The sequence below is a fragment of the Sceloporus undulatus genome, chromosome 3 (genome assembly GCF_019175285.1).
Source record: "Sceloporus undulatus isolate JIND9_A2432 ecotype Alabama chromosome 3, SceUnd_v1.1, whole genome shotgun sequence".
Taxonomy (NCBI): Eukaryota; Metazoa; Chordata; class Lepidosauria; order Squamata; family Phrynosomatidae; genus Sceloporus; species Sceloporus undulatus.
Genome location: NC_056524.1, coordinates 267379521 through 267397623, shown reverse-complemented (window position 1 = coordinate 267397623; position 18103 = coordinate 267379521). Strand labels below are relative to the sequence as shown.

The 18103-nt window shown below is 43.4% G+C and overlaps 1 protein-coding gene across 3 annotated transcripts in view; it reads right to left on the bottom strand.

The window, feature by feature from the left end:
• Positions 1-18103, bottom strand: part of FGF12 (fibroblast growth factor 12) — a 294978-nt gene that overhangs the window by 87261 nt on the left and 189614 nt on the right. For all 3 annotated transcript variants that reach the window (XM_042460904.1, XM_042460903.1, XM_042460902.1), the window contains one exon: positions 4201-4311. In XM_042460904.1, the coding sequence (XP_042316838.1) occupies positions 4201-4311 (111 nt within the window). The remainder of the gene's footprint in view (positions 1-4200; positions 4312-18103) is intronic.

The following is an 18103-nucleotide window of genomic DNA, read 5'->3' as shown; positions in this document are numbered from 1 at the left end:
AGTCTGCACTCAAACTGGGGATTTAGCCCTGTATTGTGAAGACAGGTCACTAAGAGGACAGGGTGAGACTATTTTATTTGGCCCATATAGACCAGCTCTCAGACTAGGAGAAAAGTAGGTTGGGCATCGTGATGATGTTTAAATATTTGAAAGGTTACCCTATTGAGGATGGAGCAAACTTGTTTTCTGCAGCCCCAGAGAATAGGACCCAGACCAATTGGTTCAAGCTACAAGGAAAGAGATTCCACCTCAACATTAGGAGGAACTTCCTGACAGCAAGAGCTGTTCGATAGTGGAACACACTCCTACTAAAATTAAGGTTAAGAGACAGAATGATGGCTATGTTTAAACTTTGAAGGGATGTCCTCTTGAAGATGGAACAAGCTTATTTTTGCTGCTCCAGAGAATAGGACATGGAGCCATAGATGCAAACTAAAGGAAAAGAGATTCCACCTCAATGTTAGGAAGAACCTCCATGTGACAGTGGAATATGCTGGCTTGGAGAGTGGTGAAGTCTCCTTCCTTGGAGGGTTTTAAACAGAGGTTAGGTGGCCATCTGTTCCAGGGAGGGCTTGGATTGTGTCTTCCTGCATGGCAGAAGGGGGTTGGATTGGATGGCCCTTGGTATCTCTTCCAATTATATGATTCTATGATTTTGGAAACTCACAGTGTCACTTCCCATTGATCTCCTCCCATATCATTCCATAACATACCATACCATACAGAACCCTTTTTTGTCCTAATTTTACTCATAAATCGTAATTCCTGTGTATCACTGAACATAACGGCAATAGTTGTGACAGGAACAACTAGGAAAATTAAAATTATACCTTGGCTTTAAATTACAATATGATACACACAGCCTAAGTGTTTTTAAACATACACAGTTTCATGGCCTTAAAGTAAATATTTGGTACGGTGTGATGTTTTCAAAGAAAATTTTAAAAGAATAATTTTTAAAAATCCTCTCCTTTCTCCTCCCACTGAGCCTCACCTCACAAACACCATCTCTTCAGAATTGTAAAGGGACACCATTGAATCCCACAGCCTACTTCAGCAAAAAGGCAGATGTTTGAGGAGCAGACATGTCACCAACTTTGGGTTGTCACCTGGTGTGACCCATACTCCTAGTGATGCCCCAGTGGAGACGCAGGGTTTTTTCTGCTGTGGCACAATGATTATCCTTCTCCTGGAGGCCCAATTGGCATCTCTGTTACTTCCATTCTGGTACCAAGTAGAAACTTGGCTGTCTAATAAAACTTTTGCACATAATGATTACCTCCCAGTTTGTCTACATACAGGGATTTACACTGGGGTTTTTAAAACTCCTTAAATTATTCAACTTTTAAATTATTCAATTGTTTAATAAGTCTTCAGAGTGGTTAAATTATTTTTATGGCTAAATTATTTGCATGTATATTATCCGTAAATTATTTGTATGCAAGCTCTAAGACCGAAAGAATTTTGAAATTTCTTTTTTTGGCATTTTGTTCATGAAAGGAAAAGATTTCCATTCCTCAATTAGGGGGGTGTTCCTTATAATAATGGACACCTGTCAGTCATATAAAGGACAACATTTCCAGCCTTCAAATAAGGATACTGTTATGTACCTTCAAGTTGTTTCTGACTTACGGAGACCATAATGTGAGCTTATGGTTTTTTTCTTGGCAAGCTTTGTTCAGAAGGGGTTTGTCATTGACTCCTTCTGAGGCTGAGAGAGTGTGACTTGCACAAGGTCATCCAAAGGGTTTCCAGAGCTGAACAGAAATGATTTGAACCTGGGTCTCTCAGGGTGCATTTACACTGTAGAAATAATGTTGTTTGACACCACTTGAACTGCTATAGCTCCATCCTATAGAATGCTGGGATTTGTAGTTTTCTGAGGCCACCAGCACTTTGCCAGAGAAGGCTAAAGACCTTCTAAAACTACAAATCCCCGGATTCTATAAGATGGAGGTACAACACTTAAAGTGGTCTCAAAATGCATGATTTCTAAAGTTCAGATGCATCCTAAGAGTCCTAGTCCAACACGCAAACCATGCTGGTTTTTCTAGAGTTATTCCAACGAAGTTCCTCTTTGCCTTCCTCTAAAGCAGTGGTCCTCAAACTTTTTCAGGCTACCAGCCTCTCTTATTTTGGGCAACAACCCTAACACCCCCAACATCCATTTCTAGATATCAAGTCTATTGTTTGTGCAGCAACCAGCCAGCCAGCCAGTGGCATCCACTGCAGCCACATCCAGCTCACCACCACCTCCTTCTCCTTCTCAGCCTTCTCATGTGTGAATACAGCAGTGGCAGCAGCCCAGGCCTACTTCTCACCTGCACTGGCCTTATAGCAAAAAGAAGGCTGGCTGACTGGCTGTGTGCTGTTGCTGCTCCCAAGGACTGGGAGCAACAGAAGATGCAACTTGTAAGCTGGGCACCTTGGGAGCAGCAACTAAGCAGCAGGCTGAGAAGCCACCAAAAAGCTTCTCACCCATGCCAGCCTTGCAACAAAGACCAGGGCAGGCAACAGGTCTCTTGGTTGCTGCTCAGCCAGCTGCTCAGTTGCTGCTCCCAAGGTGACTGGATGAAAAGGGAGAAGTTTCTCCCTGGCGAGCAAGGACTCTCGATCCTTCTCCACCAGAGTGGAGAAGGGTACAGGCGACTTCTTCCTTTTTTCCCAGGCAAGGGATCTCTTTCAATCGGAGAGAGGCAAGAGAGGCAAAGGCCTCTTTTGAAGAATCGACCCTGGATACCCCTCCCCTTCCCTTTCCCAGAGATGTTGCTTTTCCTCCACAGGTTCAATCATCCCTCCTTCAAAAAAAACCCACTTTGTTTCTTCAGCTACCTTTTTTCTCAGCCTGCCTGACTGAACAAAGCAGGAGCAACAGTGCAGCTCCAACCCTCACTTTGGGAATCACAGCTCTATGGCTAAGAGAATGTGACATACCCAAGATCATTGAAGTTCTCCCCCCCCCCCCCCCCCCCCCCCCATGGCTGAGTGTGGATCTGAACCCTGGTCTCATAGAATCCTAGTCCAACACTCAAATCACTGCCTACATCAAATAAGGAGCATGCCCTATATAATAAGGGACACCAGGCAACCTTAATCATACAATCACAGAATCATAGAGTTGGAAGAGACCCCAAGGGGCCATCCAGTCCAGACCCTTTCTGCCATGCAGGAAAACACAATCCAAGCACTTCCTGTGTTGGCCATCCAGTCTCTGTTTTAAAACATCCAAAGAAGGAAACTCCACCACCCTCCAAGACAGGAACATCTTCCACTGTCGAACAAGTCTTACTTTCAGAAAGTTCTTCCTAATGTTGAGGTGGAATCTCTTTTCCGGGGATTTACATCCATTGTTCCATGTACTAGTCTCTGGAGCAGCAGAAAACAAGCTTGCTGCATCCTCAGTATGACATCCCATCAATGATTTAAACAAGGCTATCAAATCACTACTTAACCTTCTCTTCTCCAAGCTAAACATACCCAGCTGCCTACATCTCTTCTCATATGGCATGGTTTCCAGACCCTTCAACATTTTAGTCTCCTCCTCTGGACATGCTCCAACTTGTCCACATCCTTCTTGAATTGTGGTGTCCAGAACTGGATGCAATGTTCCAGGTGAGGCCTAACCAAAGCAGAATAGAGTGGGACTGTTACTAATGAGGGTGCCTATCCTGCCTTGCCTTAGCATCTCTGATGGGATTTCTGGAAGTGCACCCTTGAAGGAAAGTGCTGCACCAGCCCTAGTGTGCCTGTAAATGCACCATCCTGCTGGAGGCTGTAGGAATTTTCTTCCTTTCAGGCGGCACCATCCCTCGCCAACTGATCAATCTGCCATCCAGATGAAATGGCTTCCCCTCCCTAACTCTCTTGGCAGGAGCTCAGAATCAGAAGAGAAGAGTTTTATTCTGCTCGCCACCCCCAGACAGCAGCTGCAGCATTAGGGCAAGAATATAAAATAAAATGCGAGAAGCAGAATTGAGCAAGGAAAGATTTGTTTAAAAGGGAAATGCTGGCAGGCAGGCAGGGTGCAGGGAACTGGCACGGCTGCAATTTAACACTTCTCTTGCATAGACACATGCAAGAAACCAAGCCACAAAGTGCTTGTGCAACAGGACTGTGAGGCAAAGGGTATAATTTATAATCAGGTGGCCAAAGGAGAGAGAGCAAGAAGAGACACATAGAGAGAAATAGAAATGGACTGACTGTAGTCGCTGTTTTCGTCCTTGGTTCCATCAATCGTCCCATCTGGATGCATCTGCAGGAAATATTCCTGCTGGCTAAATAACCTTGTCACAATTCCTTTCAGCTGGGGTTCTGAAAGAAAGAAGGAAGAAAGAAAAGCAAGTTCACTGTCTGCCTTTCTAATCCAAGAAGAATCTGTTTCACAACCTTTCTTCCCAACATTTCACATCCTCCAACATTTCATAGATGAAAAACAGGAACACATGTGGCCAAGCAACATCAGATGGTGGTCAAGACAGCAAAAGTTAACATTCTGAGGAAGAACACACAAGCTAGGAGAGGCTGCAGTGCTTTGCTTTTGCCTGAGCCTCCTGGGAAAGGCAAGAATCTGTCATCTCTTCCCTCTTTCCCTGCTGAGTTAGTGGAGTGGAAATGGCTTTTGTACTTTGAGCTCAATTTGCAGCAATGGAAGTAAGCACAGAGAGAGGGAAGAGAGAGAAATCAGAAGATTTTAAAAGTGGTTGCAAAAGTGGGATGCCAGAAGATTCCCATTTTGGGGGGGATCAGAATCAGAGGTGAACCTTATTTATTTATTCCATTTATATGCCATCTTTCTCCTGGCATGGGATCCAAAGTAGTTTTCAAATGAGGCTGAAACAAGATCAGCTATAAGACCAATAATAATAAAGAGAAAACATGCTTAAACAAATTGTCATATTCAAACATGATTTTAAAATCTGGGGTTCTGACCACTTCTGGGGTTGTTGCTGTTGTTGTCTCCATTGTCATATTTGGCAGTTTGTGTGGCCCTAGGGGCACACAAACAAAACAAAAAAAAAAAAACCCTGGTGCCAGAGTTGCCCATTTCAACTATAGTGGGCAGCTATAGTAAGAGACCTGTTGGAGCGTTACTCACATACAAGTTCCTTTTATACAAGTGGTTGTACTTTTTTTGGCCATACTGAGTTCGCAGTTGTGTAAAGGGAATTGCACAAATGTAAACACTCTACAAGAGCCAGCATGGTGCAGTGGTTGGAGTGTTGCACTACAACTCTGGAGACCAAAGTCTGAATCCCCACTTGGCCATGGAAACCCACTGGGTGACTTTGGGTGAGGCACACACTCTCAGCCTCAGAGGAAGGCAAGGGCAAACCTGCTCTGAACAAATTGTGCCAATAAAATCCCATGATAAGTTCACCTTAGGGTTGCCATAAGTCAGGAACAATTTGAAGGCACACAACAACTACAACTACAACAACCAAAACATTGCACATGCAGTTGCACAATTTTTGGATGGTGTGTAACTATGCATTCAAAGTGAGAAGGCTTGGGCTATAAATGCTGTGTAATTTGGATTTTCAGGTTTGCATGGAGTTTTAAATACATTTTAAATTTTAATGCATAATTGTTGTAATTTTGAAAACTCTTTGTTTTTTAAATTATTATATTGATGCATTGTTTTTAAATTGTATTGTTTTACACTTGCTGTTCACCACCTTCAGTCCCTATACTGGGAAAATGGTGGGATAAAAGTAAATAAAGTAAATCATCACCATCACCATCATCAGTGTCTCAATGTACTGCTTGGTTCACTGGAAAGCAGAGAAACAGCAGGCACATGCACAGATGTGCAACTGGTCACACAATGTTGACATTCAGATAGCTTTGATAAATACTCTGTAACTACCGGCATAAAGATTTACACTGTGCAGCCAGGGCATAGGATGACAGCTTGCACCTTACTTAAGGGGTGGGCAACTGTGAAGGGGAAAAGGCCATTACCCTCCCACATCCCCACAACATCCATAGCACTGATGTCTCGCCACTTCCACCCAGCATTTCCATGCATTTTCTGCTGGCTTTTGTTGTCAAATGCCTTCAGGTCATTTCTAACTTATAGCAACCCTAAGACAAACCTACAACGGGGTTTTCTTGGCAGGATTTGTTCCCAGAGGACATTTGTCATTGCCTTCCCCTGAGGCTGAGAAAGTGTGATGTGCAAAACCCCATTATGGAGGGGTTGCAGAGCTCTAATGAGGATAATAGAAGTAAACTGCCACATTCGTGGTCTGTTTGGTGGGATTCAATTGGTTTTCATGCACAAAAAAAGTTTGAAAATCTTCACACTTTTTAATTTAGCAGGTTAGGGTTTGGGGGGAAAGTTTCAGGGTTACACTTTGGGGTCTCCCAAGGGCCTCCTGCACCTGGACCAATGTTTGCCCATCCCTGACTTACATAGCAGAAGTGACTTCCCTTGACTAATGTCTCCAATGATGCACAAGTGTCTTATGACAGCAACAACACGGATGGCGGCTACAGTGGCTGCAGACAAGTTATCGCCCGACAAAGATGGCTAAATCACTCCCTGGAACGACTGTATGTTTGGCCAACTAACTGGCTGCACACTGAGTCACAACCATCATAATAAACTACCAGATGCACCCTGTGCACAAACTGTCTGGGTGCCAAAGGAAGTCAACTCCTTCACTGAATCAAAATTGGAAACAGTGTCCTCTGAAATCTGGAATTTGCCTCTCTTGCCCTCAAAGACTAAACTTCCTATTGTAGATATGTCTCCAAAGCAACATTTGTGGGTATGGTTTAATTCCTTCCTTGCCAAACATTTCATTCAGCACCAATATCAGAACTAGACTTGGACTGCATCCTGTACTGCCAAAATAATCCAGGTTGACACCACTTTAACTATTTTAGAACCAACTATAGCCTGCTGTGATGATTTTAACAACTTCTTTGCAGACAAAATCTCTCGAATAAGGGCTGATCTTGACGCTGGCATTTCAACAGAAACTATAGAAGAGGTATCCAGAGCTTCCGTGGACTCTATTAAACTGGATCACTTTGAGTTTGTTCATACCGATGAAGTGGACAAGCTTCTTGGAAGTGTTAGGAAGATGACATGTTCTCTCGATCCCTGTCCTTCTGACCATCCAGGGTGGGGATGCTATAACATTACTGTTACAACGTATAATCAATGCATCATTCAGGGAGGGGAAATTTCCATCAAATCTAAAAATAGCAACAGTTCAACCGTTGCTTAAAAAACCCTCCTTCGACCCCCTGGTAAGGAATAACTACAGGCCGGTCTCATTGTTGCCATTTCTAGGTAAGGTGATCGAGAGAGCGGTCGCCGTCCAACTCCAAGCAGTCTTGGATGAAACTGATTATCTGGACTCATTTTAAACTGGCTTTAGAGCGGGTTATGGAGTTGAGACTGCCATGGTCGCCTTAGTCGATGATCTTCGTCTGGGCATCAACAGAGGAAGTGTGACCCTGTTGGTGCTTTTGGACATCTCAGCGGCTTTCGATACCATCAACCATGGTATCCTTCTGGAACGCCTGAGAGAGCTGGGCATCGGGGGGCACTACACTCCAGTGGTTCCGTTCCTACCTCTCGGGCAGATTCCAGATGGTGCAGTTGGGGGACACTTGCTCCTCTAAGAGGGAACTGACATCTGGTGTCCCTCAGGGAGCTATTTTGTCCCCCACTTTGTTTAACATTTACATGAAACCGCTGGGAGAGATCATCCGGAGACAAGGGGCATGGTGTTATCAGTACGCTGATGACACCCAAATATGCTTCTCTGTGTCCCCGACTGATGCAGTGACTAAGGATGGCGTCTCTCCTCTGAATGCCTGCCTGGAGTCGGTAATGGGCTGGATGAGGGAAAACAAGCTCAGCCTGAATCCAGAGAAAACGGAATTACTGGTGATAGGTCCCCCAGGCCTTAGAAAGGAAATTTATCCACCTGTCCTGAACGGGGTCACACTTCCCCTGAAGGACGAAGTTCACAGTTTAGGAGTACTTCTGGACTTGTCTCTGCAGTTGACATCTCAAGTAGATGCGACGGTCAGAAGTGCTTGCTATCAACTTCGGTTGATACGCCAACTGTGGCCCTTTCTGGGCCAAAGGAACCTTGAAACTGTGGTACATGCTCTGGTAACCTCTCAATTAGATTTCTGTAATGCGCTCTACATGAGGCTACCCTTGTATCAAGTCCGGAAGCTTCAGTTAGTACAAAATATGGCAGCCAGATTGGTCACTGGTACATCCAGGTTTGACCATATAACACCTATCTCGAAAGATCTTCACTGGCTGCCCATTCGCTTCCGAGCGCAATACAAGGTGTTGGTTATTACCTATAAAGCCCTACATGGCTTGGGCCCGAGTTACTTGAGGGACCGCATCTCCCCATATGATCCGCCCCGCACACTCAGAACATCCGGGAAGAACTTGCTGGTAATTCCACCTTCCAAATATGTTGCCACATCCTGGATGGCCTTTTCAATGGTGGCCCCACAGATGTGGAATGATCCACCCGAGGAGCTCTGTCTGACAACCCCCCTAGAAACATTCAAAAAGAGGCTTAAAACTCTTCTTTTTTGTCAAGCCTTCCCCCCTGAAGAATGAAGTTATCTACCCTGTTGCCATCCATTCCCTGCTTACCCTTGAAGGCGAATGATTGTGCTTAGAGTTCTAATTGTCTGTACCCACTTTGATCTTTTGGGAAAGCGGTATATAAATAAAAATTATTATTATTATTATTATTATTATTATTATTATTATTAACTGTTATGGCTCACTCCTACAGAATCCTGGGATTGGTAGTTTGTTGTGGCACCAGAGAACTCTGATAGAGAAGGTTAAATGTATCATAATAGTACAATTTCCTGAATTCCCTACCACTGAGCTATGGCAGTTGAAGTGATATTAACTTGGATTACTTCTGCTGTTTGGATGCAATCTAGGAAGGGAGTGTCTGTAAACTTGCCTCTGCACTTCAGAATTAATGCAGTTTGACACTGCTTTTAACTGCCATGGCTCCATGCTATGGAACTGTGGGATTTATAGTCTTGTGAGATATTTTGCCTTCTCTGTCAGAGAGCTCTGGTGCCACAGCACACTACGAATCCCATGATCCCATGGCATGGAACCATGAGAGTTAAAGCAGTGCCAATTTGCATTATCTCTGCAGTGCAGATTAGACTTAAGTCCCACTGGTTTCAGCCACTGACTCTTCTTCTCTCATCTGCATTTTAAGGAAGTTTACTCTGGAAAACACACCACTGCCTGCATTGGTTCTCAAATCGTGAGATGTGTCTAGGAGGAATGAGTAGGAAATCTCTTAAACTAGAGACCATCTAGAGTTCGAGGTTCAGAGGGTAACAGGAGACTCACATCATAAGAAAAGAGATTCCAGCTAAACACAACAAGAATTTCTTGGCTGTAAGAGCAGTTTGACAGTAGGATGGACTGCCCCAGAGGGTGGTGGAGTCTCCTCCTTTGAAGGGCTTTAAATGGAGGTTGGATGACTACCTATTAGCAGGGCTTTAGTTGTGGATTCTGCATGGCAGGGGGTTGGATTCAATTGCCCTTAAGGATCCCTTCCAACTCTGTGATTCAGTCAAAAGAGGTTTTACCTAAAGGTTAGGAAAATCTTTAGTTGTGGCTTGTACATGACAGGGTTGGAGTAGATGGCCCTTGGAGGACCCTTCCAACTCTGTGATTCTATGAAAAGTGATTCCACATAAAGACTAGGAAGAACTTCCAGGCACTAAAAGCTGCTTGATAGTGGAACGGACTGCCTTGGATAGCAATGGAGTCTCCTTCTTTGGAGGTCTTTAAACAGAAGATGGATGCCCAATTTCCCACCTCTCAGGAGGGCTTTGGGTGTGCATCCTGCATGGCAGAAGGGGGTTGGATTGAATGGCCTTTGCAGACTCTTCCAACTCCAGGTTTCTATGAATCAATGACTCTACAGTTTGGTAGTTTCACTTCTGCTCTCCATCTGAAGTTGTCTGCCAAGTCTCTGATGTTGTCAAACACAGCTTTTAATTCTCTCTTTCTGTTATGTCATTCTCCTCCAGTGGCACACCAGTAACTTCATTCCAGATTATTTATTTAGACATTTCTGCCAACTGCTGATGACATCTCTGCTGGTAAATGTCTCGTGGAACCGGCCTCCGGAACAGATTAAGACAATAATATTGTGTGAAGCTTATCCTTACAGGGCCAAGATGAATGTTATGAAGTGATGGTTAGCTGGAAGCAGCTTCCGAGAGTGATCCTGGGTGGGTGAGATGGGAGGGGATGGTTTCATGCTGAAGCTGAACATGATGAATCGGTGCATGGTTCTCTCTTCAGCTTTGCAGCTGCCACACTACAGCTCAGTGGAAGATGGAAATTGTAACCCTCTGTCTGCTTAAATCAGGAACAAGAATGGCTGAAACAGATGGGACTTACAGCCATGTGCATGGTGGGACTGATGAGATCTGGAGAGATGTTCCCTGGACTCATTTCCCTCCCCCCGAAGCATCTTCTGCATTTACTTAAATGGACCATGGACAGAACCAAGGACCTGTCACAAGGTACCACCAGAGGATTGTGATTCCACAGATATTCTTTGCTGGAAGCCATTTCCTTGATACAACTCAAAGCAAGGATTCTTCTCTTTCCATAGAAACAGAGAAGGCTGGCTCGTGTGGCAATCTGCCACAAATTGATCTCTCCAAAGCTGGGAAAACTTATTTATTTGGGAGATAGAGGGTGCATCTACACTGTAGAAATGATGCACTTTGATCCCACTTTAGGTGCTGTAGCCCTATCAAGTGGCATCCTGGGATTTGTAGTTTTACAGAGTTTTCCCTGCAAAAGTATAGAGGGGATTGGACCTGATAACCTTCCAACTCTACAATTCTGTGACTAGGAAAGTGTGCTGGTGCCTCAGCAAACTACAAATCCTATGATTCTGGAGACATGCCAGTTAAAGTGGTGTCCAGCTGCATTATTTCTACAGTATAGATGCACCCATTCACCCATATATATATTTACTATATATAAAAAGTTTTGCTACCCAAATAGAAATCATAGGAAAAGTAGAGCCTGGTGAAGGAAAGTCCTCCTTGGGTGCATTTTGGAAAAAGCTTCCAAATGGTCTTTAGGTGGTTCAAATGTTTTCTGTTGACTTACTTACACAAAACTTGCCTGACCTACTTGTTTCTAATTGTTATGTGCATATTGTTAGTTTTCTATGGGGGGGAATTGCTGAACTGACCTTCTTTCCATGTTATTTCCATTTCTGTTATGAATTTATTTATTTTTTCTTAAAGAAGTACTGTAATGCTCAGAAATACAGTTATCTCTCTATAGCCATGGATTCTTTATCCATGGATTCAAGCATCCATGGCTAGAAAATATTCTAAAAGTATATAAATTCCAGAAAGCAAACCTTGATTTTGCCATTTTAGATAAGGGACACCATTTCACTATCCATTATATATAATGGGACTTGAACATCTACAGATTTTTGTATCCAAAGGGGATCTTGGAACCAAACCTCAGTAGATACCAAGGGCCCACTGTAACTTTGGTATAACAGCAATGGGGAATACCTCTGTTTTGATTCACTATTCTGCAGTTGATTCAGATGGGATTAATCAAGAGAATTTAGAATTCAGAGACATGTTAGTATGCAAAGGGATCTATTATACCTTTGAGATGGCCTCCTGGTACACTACACATATCATAACATTTGTTAACACCCCAGCATCATGAGGACACTCTTAACCAGTTCATCACACCATTTTTCTGGTTTCCAGCCTGCACAGACCTCCTTCCAAAACACCCTCCACCCTTTATATGGTCATCCACCCACCCTGGCCTTAGACAACATTTTTCCTCCTGCCTTTGTCCCTCAATGATCATGGTTAAAACTGAACATTTTATCACAGACCCATTTTATCACCAAAGTTTTGCATTTCCATGGCTATTCATACACTCTGCTTATAAAGGTCTTTCCTGGGCACCAGTTCATTCCATGCATCCAAGGAAATAGACCAAGTCTACAAAAGCTTCTGCTACAACATTTTTGGCTCAGTTAATCTCAAATGTGCTCCGAAGTCCCTTTGCCTGCCATACCCACAAGTTTTGCATTTCTACGGTTATTCATACAGTCTGATTATAAAGGTATTTCCTGGCCGCCCCTTCACTCCATCCACCAAAGAAGGAGACCAAGTCTTCGAAAGCTCTCAAAGATGCTACAAGATCCCTTTGAAAACAGAACACCGTTTAAACTGTTCAAAGTGAGTTCATGGCAACCTGCCCTGACATAATCTGATATAGGATTGGACAGAAATACTATAGTAAAATGAACTAACCAACAACATTACTTGTATGATGCTGCATTTTTGCTGCTGCATGTTTTTGCCAAAGTGGATTTAAAATCTTTTCTTTTGATTTGATGTTCTTGTTTTCTGCATTCAAGCCAGAGCTGTCAGGTGGGGAGGGGTGTATTGATTGATGATTTGGCTAGCCAGCTCAGCCACTGCACCACTGAAGCCAGAGAGAGGAAACCAGTAGTAATTTGCTTAAATTAACTCTCCCACTGCTTGGTTATTCAGTTGAGGAGGGGTCCTTGTGGAAGCAGACTGTTCCAGAGTTCTCCAGAAACCCAGCTGTCTTCAAACCCAGTTAAGCAGAAATGGGACCCTTCTCCCACACCACTACAAAACTACTTAGATATAAATGTGAGATTTCACCCACTGTTCCTGGCATGGTAGCTGATGGCTCCTATGTGAGAGTGTTTGAACCTTAAAGACTAACAAGGGTCACTTGACATAAGATCTCATTAACTCCAGGCCACTTCATCAGATTGAGGAGCCCTGGTAGTGCAGTGGTTAAATTCAAGTACTGCAGCCACAACACTGTGAGTTTGAACCCAGGGCTCCAGGGTTGACTCAGCCTTCCATCCTTTCCTAGGTCAGTAAAATGAGTCCCCAGCTTATTGGGGGCAACTGGCTAACACATTGTAAACCACGTAGAGAATGCTTAGCTTACTATGTCACAATAGAGAGATATAAAGTGCTATAGTAAATGCTATGCAACCAAGCAATCTACAAAAATTTATGCCAGGTCAAATGTGTTCATAAGTCATATGTTTCTTTGCAAGTCTGAAATATGAGCTCACAATCTCCTTTGCACTTCTATGGAACCAGACACACCTTTTTGCTTCTGCAACATGTATGGCCATCCTGTCCACCTGCCTGCATCCACACTGCAGAAATAAGCTAGGCTGACACCACTTTAACTGTCATGACTCAATGCTATGGAATTCTGGGATTTATAGTTTTGTGAGAGAGTTAGCCTTTCTGTCAGAAAGGTGCCACAACACACTACCAATCCCAGAATCCTATAGCAATGAGCCATGACATTTCAAGTGGTGTCAACCTGGATTATTTCTGCAGTGTGGATGCAAAGGCACTCTTTTTAGAGCCAGAAGCACCAACCACCCCCAGATCCAGTTTGGAATGCAACCACCCTCCCCAATCTTCATTGAAAGTACACAGCCCATTCTCTCCCCCCCCCCCCATGAAACTTCTTTCCCTGTGCTTATATTTTAAAGAGCAATTTCCTCCACCCACACTCCAGTTCCCCAGTCAAATGCGTCACCACAGGGGAGGAAGGAAAGGCAATCTGACTAAATGGCAGCTGCAATAGAGGTGTGCAGGGATGTGTTATTTTGAGCCCCAAGACTGCCTTTGCAAAGAAGATCCCACGTTTCTTAATTGCAGAAAGAAATCCAAGCTGGGTGTCAGAAACAGAGAGGAACAAAAATCCTTGTTTGTTCCTTCATTCTTTCATCCTTTTTCAAAGAACTGGCATGGTGCAGTGGTTTGAAGCTGGACTAGGACTCAAGGGGACCAGAGTTCAAATCCCCAGTCAGCCACAGAAACCCATTGGGGCTGCATGTGCGTTGCAGAAATAATGCAGTTTGACACCACTTTAACTGCCATGGCTCAACACCACTGAATTCTGGGATTTGTAGTTTTGGGAAATATTGAGCCTTCTCTGTCAGAGAGTGCTGGTGCCACAACAAATTACAAATCCCAGGATTCCACAGAATGGAGCCATGGCAGTTAAAGTGGTATCAAACTGCATCACTTCTGCAGTATGGCAACAGCCTGGGTGGCTCACACTCTCTTGTAAGCTTCAAACCATCTCTGACGAAATCTGGCCAAGATAACTCTGTGAGAGGGTCAGCAGAGATGTTGGTTTTAAAGATCAAGCATGGAGTTATGGATTTCAGTGTTGGACTATGGCTCTAGGAGACTGGAGCTCAAGCCTCACTGAGTCAAAGAAACCTTACTTGTGAGCACCTAAATAGAAATCCACTGGGGTTTGTTTCCAAGACTCTCCGTGGATTCCAAAATTCATGGATGCTCAAGCACCATTATATACAATGGCATAGTAAAATGGTGTCCCTTATCTAAAATGGCAAAATCAAGATTTGCTTTTGGGGAGGGAGAGAGAGAGAATGTATTCAAGCCATGAATGGTTGGATATGTGGATAAAGAACCTACAGATATGGAGGGCCAACTGTACTAGCTTCACACCAGGGGCAGCTGATAGCTCCCATGTCTATGAGATGGTGAATTGGCTTTGGATTTTAGTCTGAACTTTAAAGGAACAATCAAGAGGCTAATCATCCTAAAGAATTAAAGACATACAACTGAGTGTTAAAGCAAGAATCATCCAATCCATTGCATTCCCCACCACAATGTATGGATATGAGAACTGGATAGTGAAGAAAACTGATAAAAAGAAAATTAATTCATATGAGACATGGTGTTGGAGAAGAGCACTGAGGATACTCTGGATGGCCAAGAAGATCAACAAATGGGTCTTAGAACACATCACGCCTAAAATCTCCCTGAAAGCCAAGATGATGAAGCTAAAGCTGTCATACTTTGTCCACATGCTTCAAAGACAAAAATGCTAGGAGAGGTGGAAGGAAGTAGAAAAAGAGTAAAAGACCATACGCCAAATGGCTAGATTTAAATGGGGAAGTCACAGGCATGAATCCACAGGACTTAAGTAGCGCAATGGAGGACAGGGGGTCTTGGAGATGTCTCATCCACAGGGTCACCTTGAGCCGGGGTGACTAGTGGGCAGTTAACAACATTTAGAGGCTGAAGCCATTGGAGGTAATCAATCATCACCCTGGACAGCTCCTATGAAGTTCAGGCTGAAATCCTGTACTGATTCCCCACCCCAGAGACAGCAGCCACTGTCAAATGGCATCACAATCTCTCAACCAAATCTTCCCCACCAGGTGGCTGTGAGGATGCCAAGGTCAGAAATGTGAAGGCGGAAAAAATGAACCATGCACTCATTGGAGAAAAGATGCAACAACAACAAAAATGTGACTAAGAAATAGAACTAAGGCAGATCTTTCCCTTCTCTCCATTTTTTTCTTCTGTGGATGAAAGCAGATTGTCAGCTCCAGTGGAGATTTCTTGCTTAGGTCTCTCTCCAAATTACTGTGCACATCGGCAGTGCTACTGTCACAAGAAGGCAGCGAAAGAGCCTTAGAGACAAGCTGTCCTATGGTGGGGAGAGCTTTGGCAATTTGCATCCTCCGTCCGATGCAGGGGACGGACTGCAAGCTGCAGCTGTGAGCTTATCTGCAGTTCACGGGTGGGAATGACAGGGGGGAAATGGAAGCACTTCAGCATAATTGCCTCCAGCCTAAAAGCATATCCAGGGGTAGTCATATTGGCCATTCAGCAAAACACAAGATACACCTAAAATCCAGAGAAGAGCAATACCTTATTGGCCAACCAAAAGGCACAAAATACATCATGCAGGTTGTCGAAGCTCCAGCAGCTTCTTCATTAGGCAACAGATGTTTAAAAATGGAACAATGGATTCAAGCTAAACGGAAAGAGATTCCACCTAAACCAGGAGCTTTTTGACAATGGAAGATGCTGCTGCCTCAGAGAGTGGTGAAGATTCCCTCTTTGGAGGTTTTCAGACAGAGGCTGGATAGTCATATGTCTGGAGTGCTTTGACTGTGAATTCCTGCATGGCAGGGGGTTAGACTGAATGGCCCTTAGGGGTATCTTCCACCTCTAGGATTCTATGAAAAATCTAATAGATTTGTAATTTTCTGACCTGTCTTTTATTATGCTTTGTCTTTTCCTGCACTGAGATCCTTCCAAATGAAATGAACTAAAACAGAAACATCTGATACAAAATGTTGGCCTCTGTGACTGTACCATCATCACCTTTCTTTTCCTGTACAATTTTTTAAAACATTTTTTGCGTGGTGGAAAAGCCAGCAGACCTTCAAAAACTTGCATGATGTATTTTGTGCCTTTTGTCTGGTCAATAAAAGTATTGCTCCTCTGTGAATCTGGATGTTTTTGCATCCGTCCAAAAAGTCTCTCTTGCTGTGAGAATGATGTGTCGCGTTCTTTCTTCTGGTGTGATGGAGAATTCTCATAAGTCTAACTTGAGCAGGGTAGTAAATCTACATTAATTTTCTTCTCACAGGCAGGAATGAATAATTTAATCAACTTTCTCCCCATGGTAAGAAAGTCCTAAAAATACTGTGGGGTTTCAGAGGACAGTTCCCAGCTTGGGAATTACTTGGCTCCAAATAAATAAATAACACCGACATAAATAAATAACACCTGCATGGGATATTTTGTGCAAGCTCCCTAAGCCATGATCAGTAGCGATGTTGTGGTTCCAAAATGGCAGCTCTTATTCCGGTTGTGCATTCTTGGATGGTGTGCAACTATCTACCCATGGCTTTAATGCTTCCCTTGATTATTAATGTTTCTTTGATCTTATCATACATGGTGGCAATGTTCCAAAGCAAGCTTTTTCTGCTCACAGCAGAAAGTGTGTTTTTCACCACAGATGACATGTATCCTGCACAGAAAATTTGTGTAAAATTGCAACGTTTCAGCATGATCCAATTTTGTGCAGAAAAAGTAATGAACAATTAGGAATCTCACATCTAAATTTCCTTAGTGGAGAATCCCAAAATCAGGAAATCCCCCTTTTCTTGTGTTGTTAAGTCTAAAGCTGCATCTGCACTGCAGAAATGATGCAGTTTGCTACCACTTTAAACGTCATGGCTCCATCCTATGGAAACCAGGGAATCGTTGTGGCATCAGAGCTCTCTTGACAGAGAAGGCTAAATGTCTCACAAAACTACAAATCCCAGAATTCCATATTACTGAGCCATGGCAGTTAAAATAATATCAAATTGCATTAACTCTGCAGAGCAGACAAGGCCACAGAGCCAGCCTTACAGAATTTGTTTTCACCTATGTTTCTTTTTAGTTTTTAACTTATACTGGAAACTACTTTGGGCCCCATAGGATGAAGAAGGTGGGTTATAAATTAAATAAATAATACATTTAGACAGAGGGGGCAGGTGGGGGGGCTGGATAGTGCAAAATGTTTATGTATGAACTCTTGGTTTGGCACAAGAAGGAAGTGCTGAGTTACAGGTTGAGTTCAGGAAGAGAGTGATTGCTGAAGCTGTAATAAACTCTTTGTCGTGGGATTTCTATTATTGTACTTGCCTGTATTGCCTGTGTTTTTTTATTTACAGTTTTAAGATGCATCCAGATGTTACAATACAATTGAGCAGCACATGCAGAAGAGAGTCCTGCCATCAAGTCCTCACGAGATGCACATGCACATAACTTTTGGGATACGTGTTTAATTAAACATATGCTTCTTTTGTGTTGCTGTTGAACATAAATATATTGGGACTTAAATTGCAATTCGATTACTTTTGGTACCACAGAATCCAGAAAGGACCCGGAGCAATGGATGCAAACTACAGGAAAAAAGATTCCACCTCAACATTAGGAGGAACTTCCTGACAGTAAGGGCTGTTCGACAGTGGAACTAACTCCCCCGGAGTGTAGTGGAGTCTCCTTCCTTGGAGGTCTTTAAGCAGAGGCTGGATGGCCATCTGTCGGGGATGCTTTGATTGTGATTTCCTGCATGGCAGGGGGTTGGACTGGATGGCCCTTGAGGTTCACAGACTCTCTGTTTAATGATCTGCTCCAGAATCTTTCCTGGTATTGATGTCAGACTAAC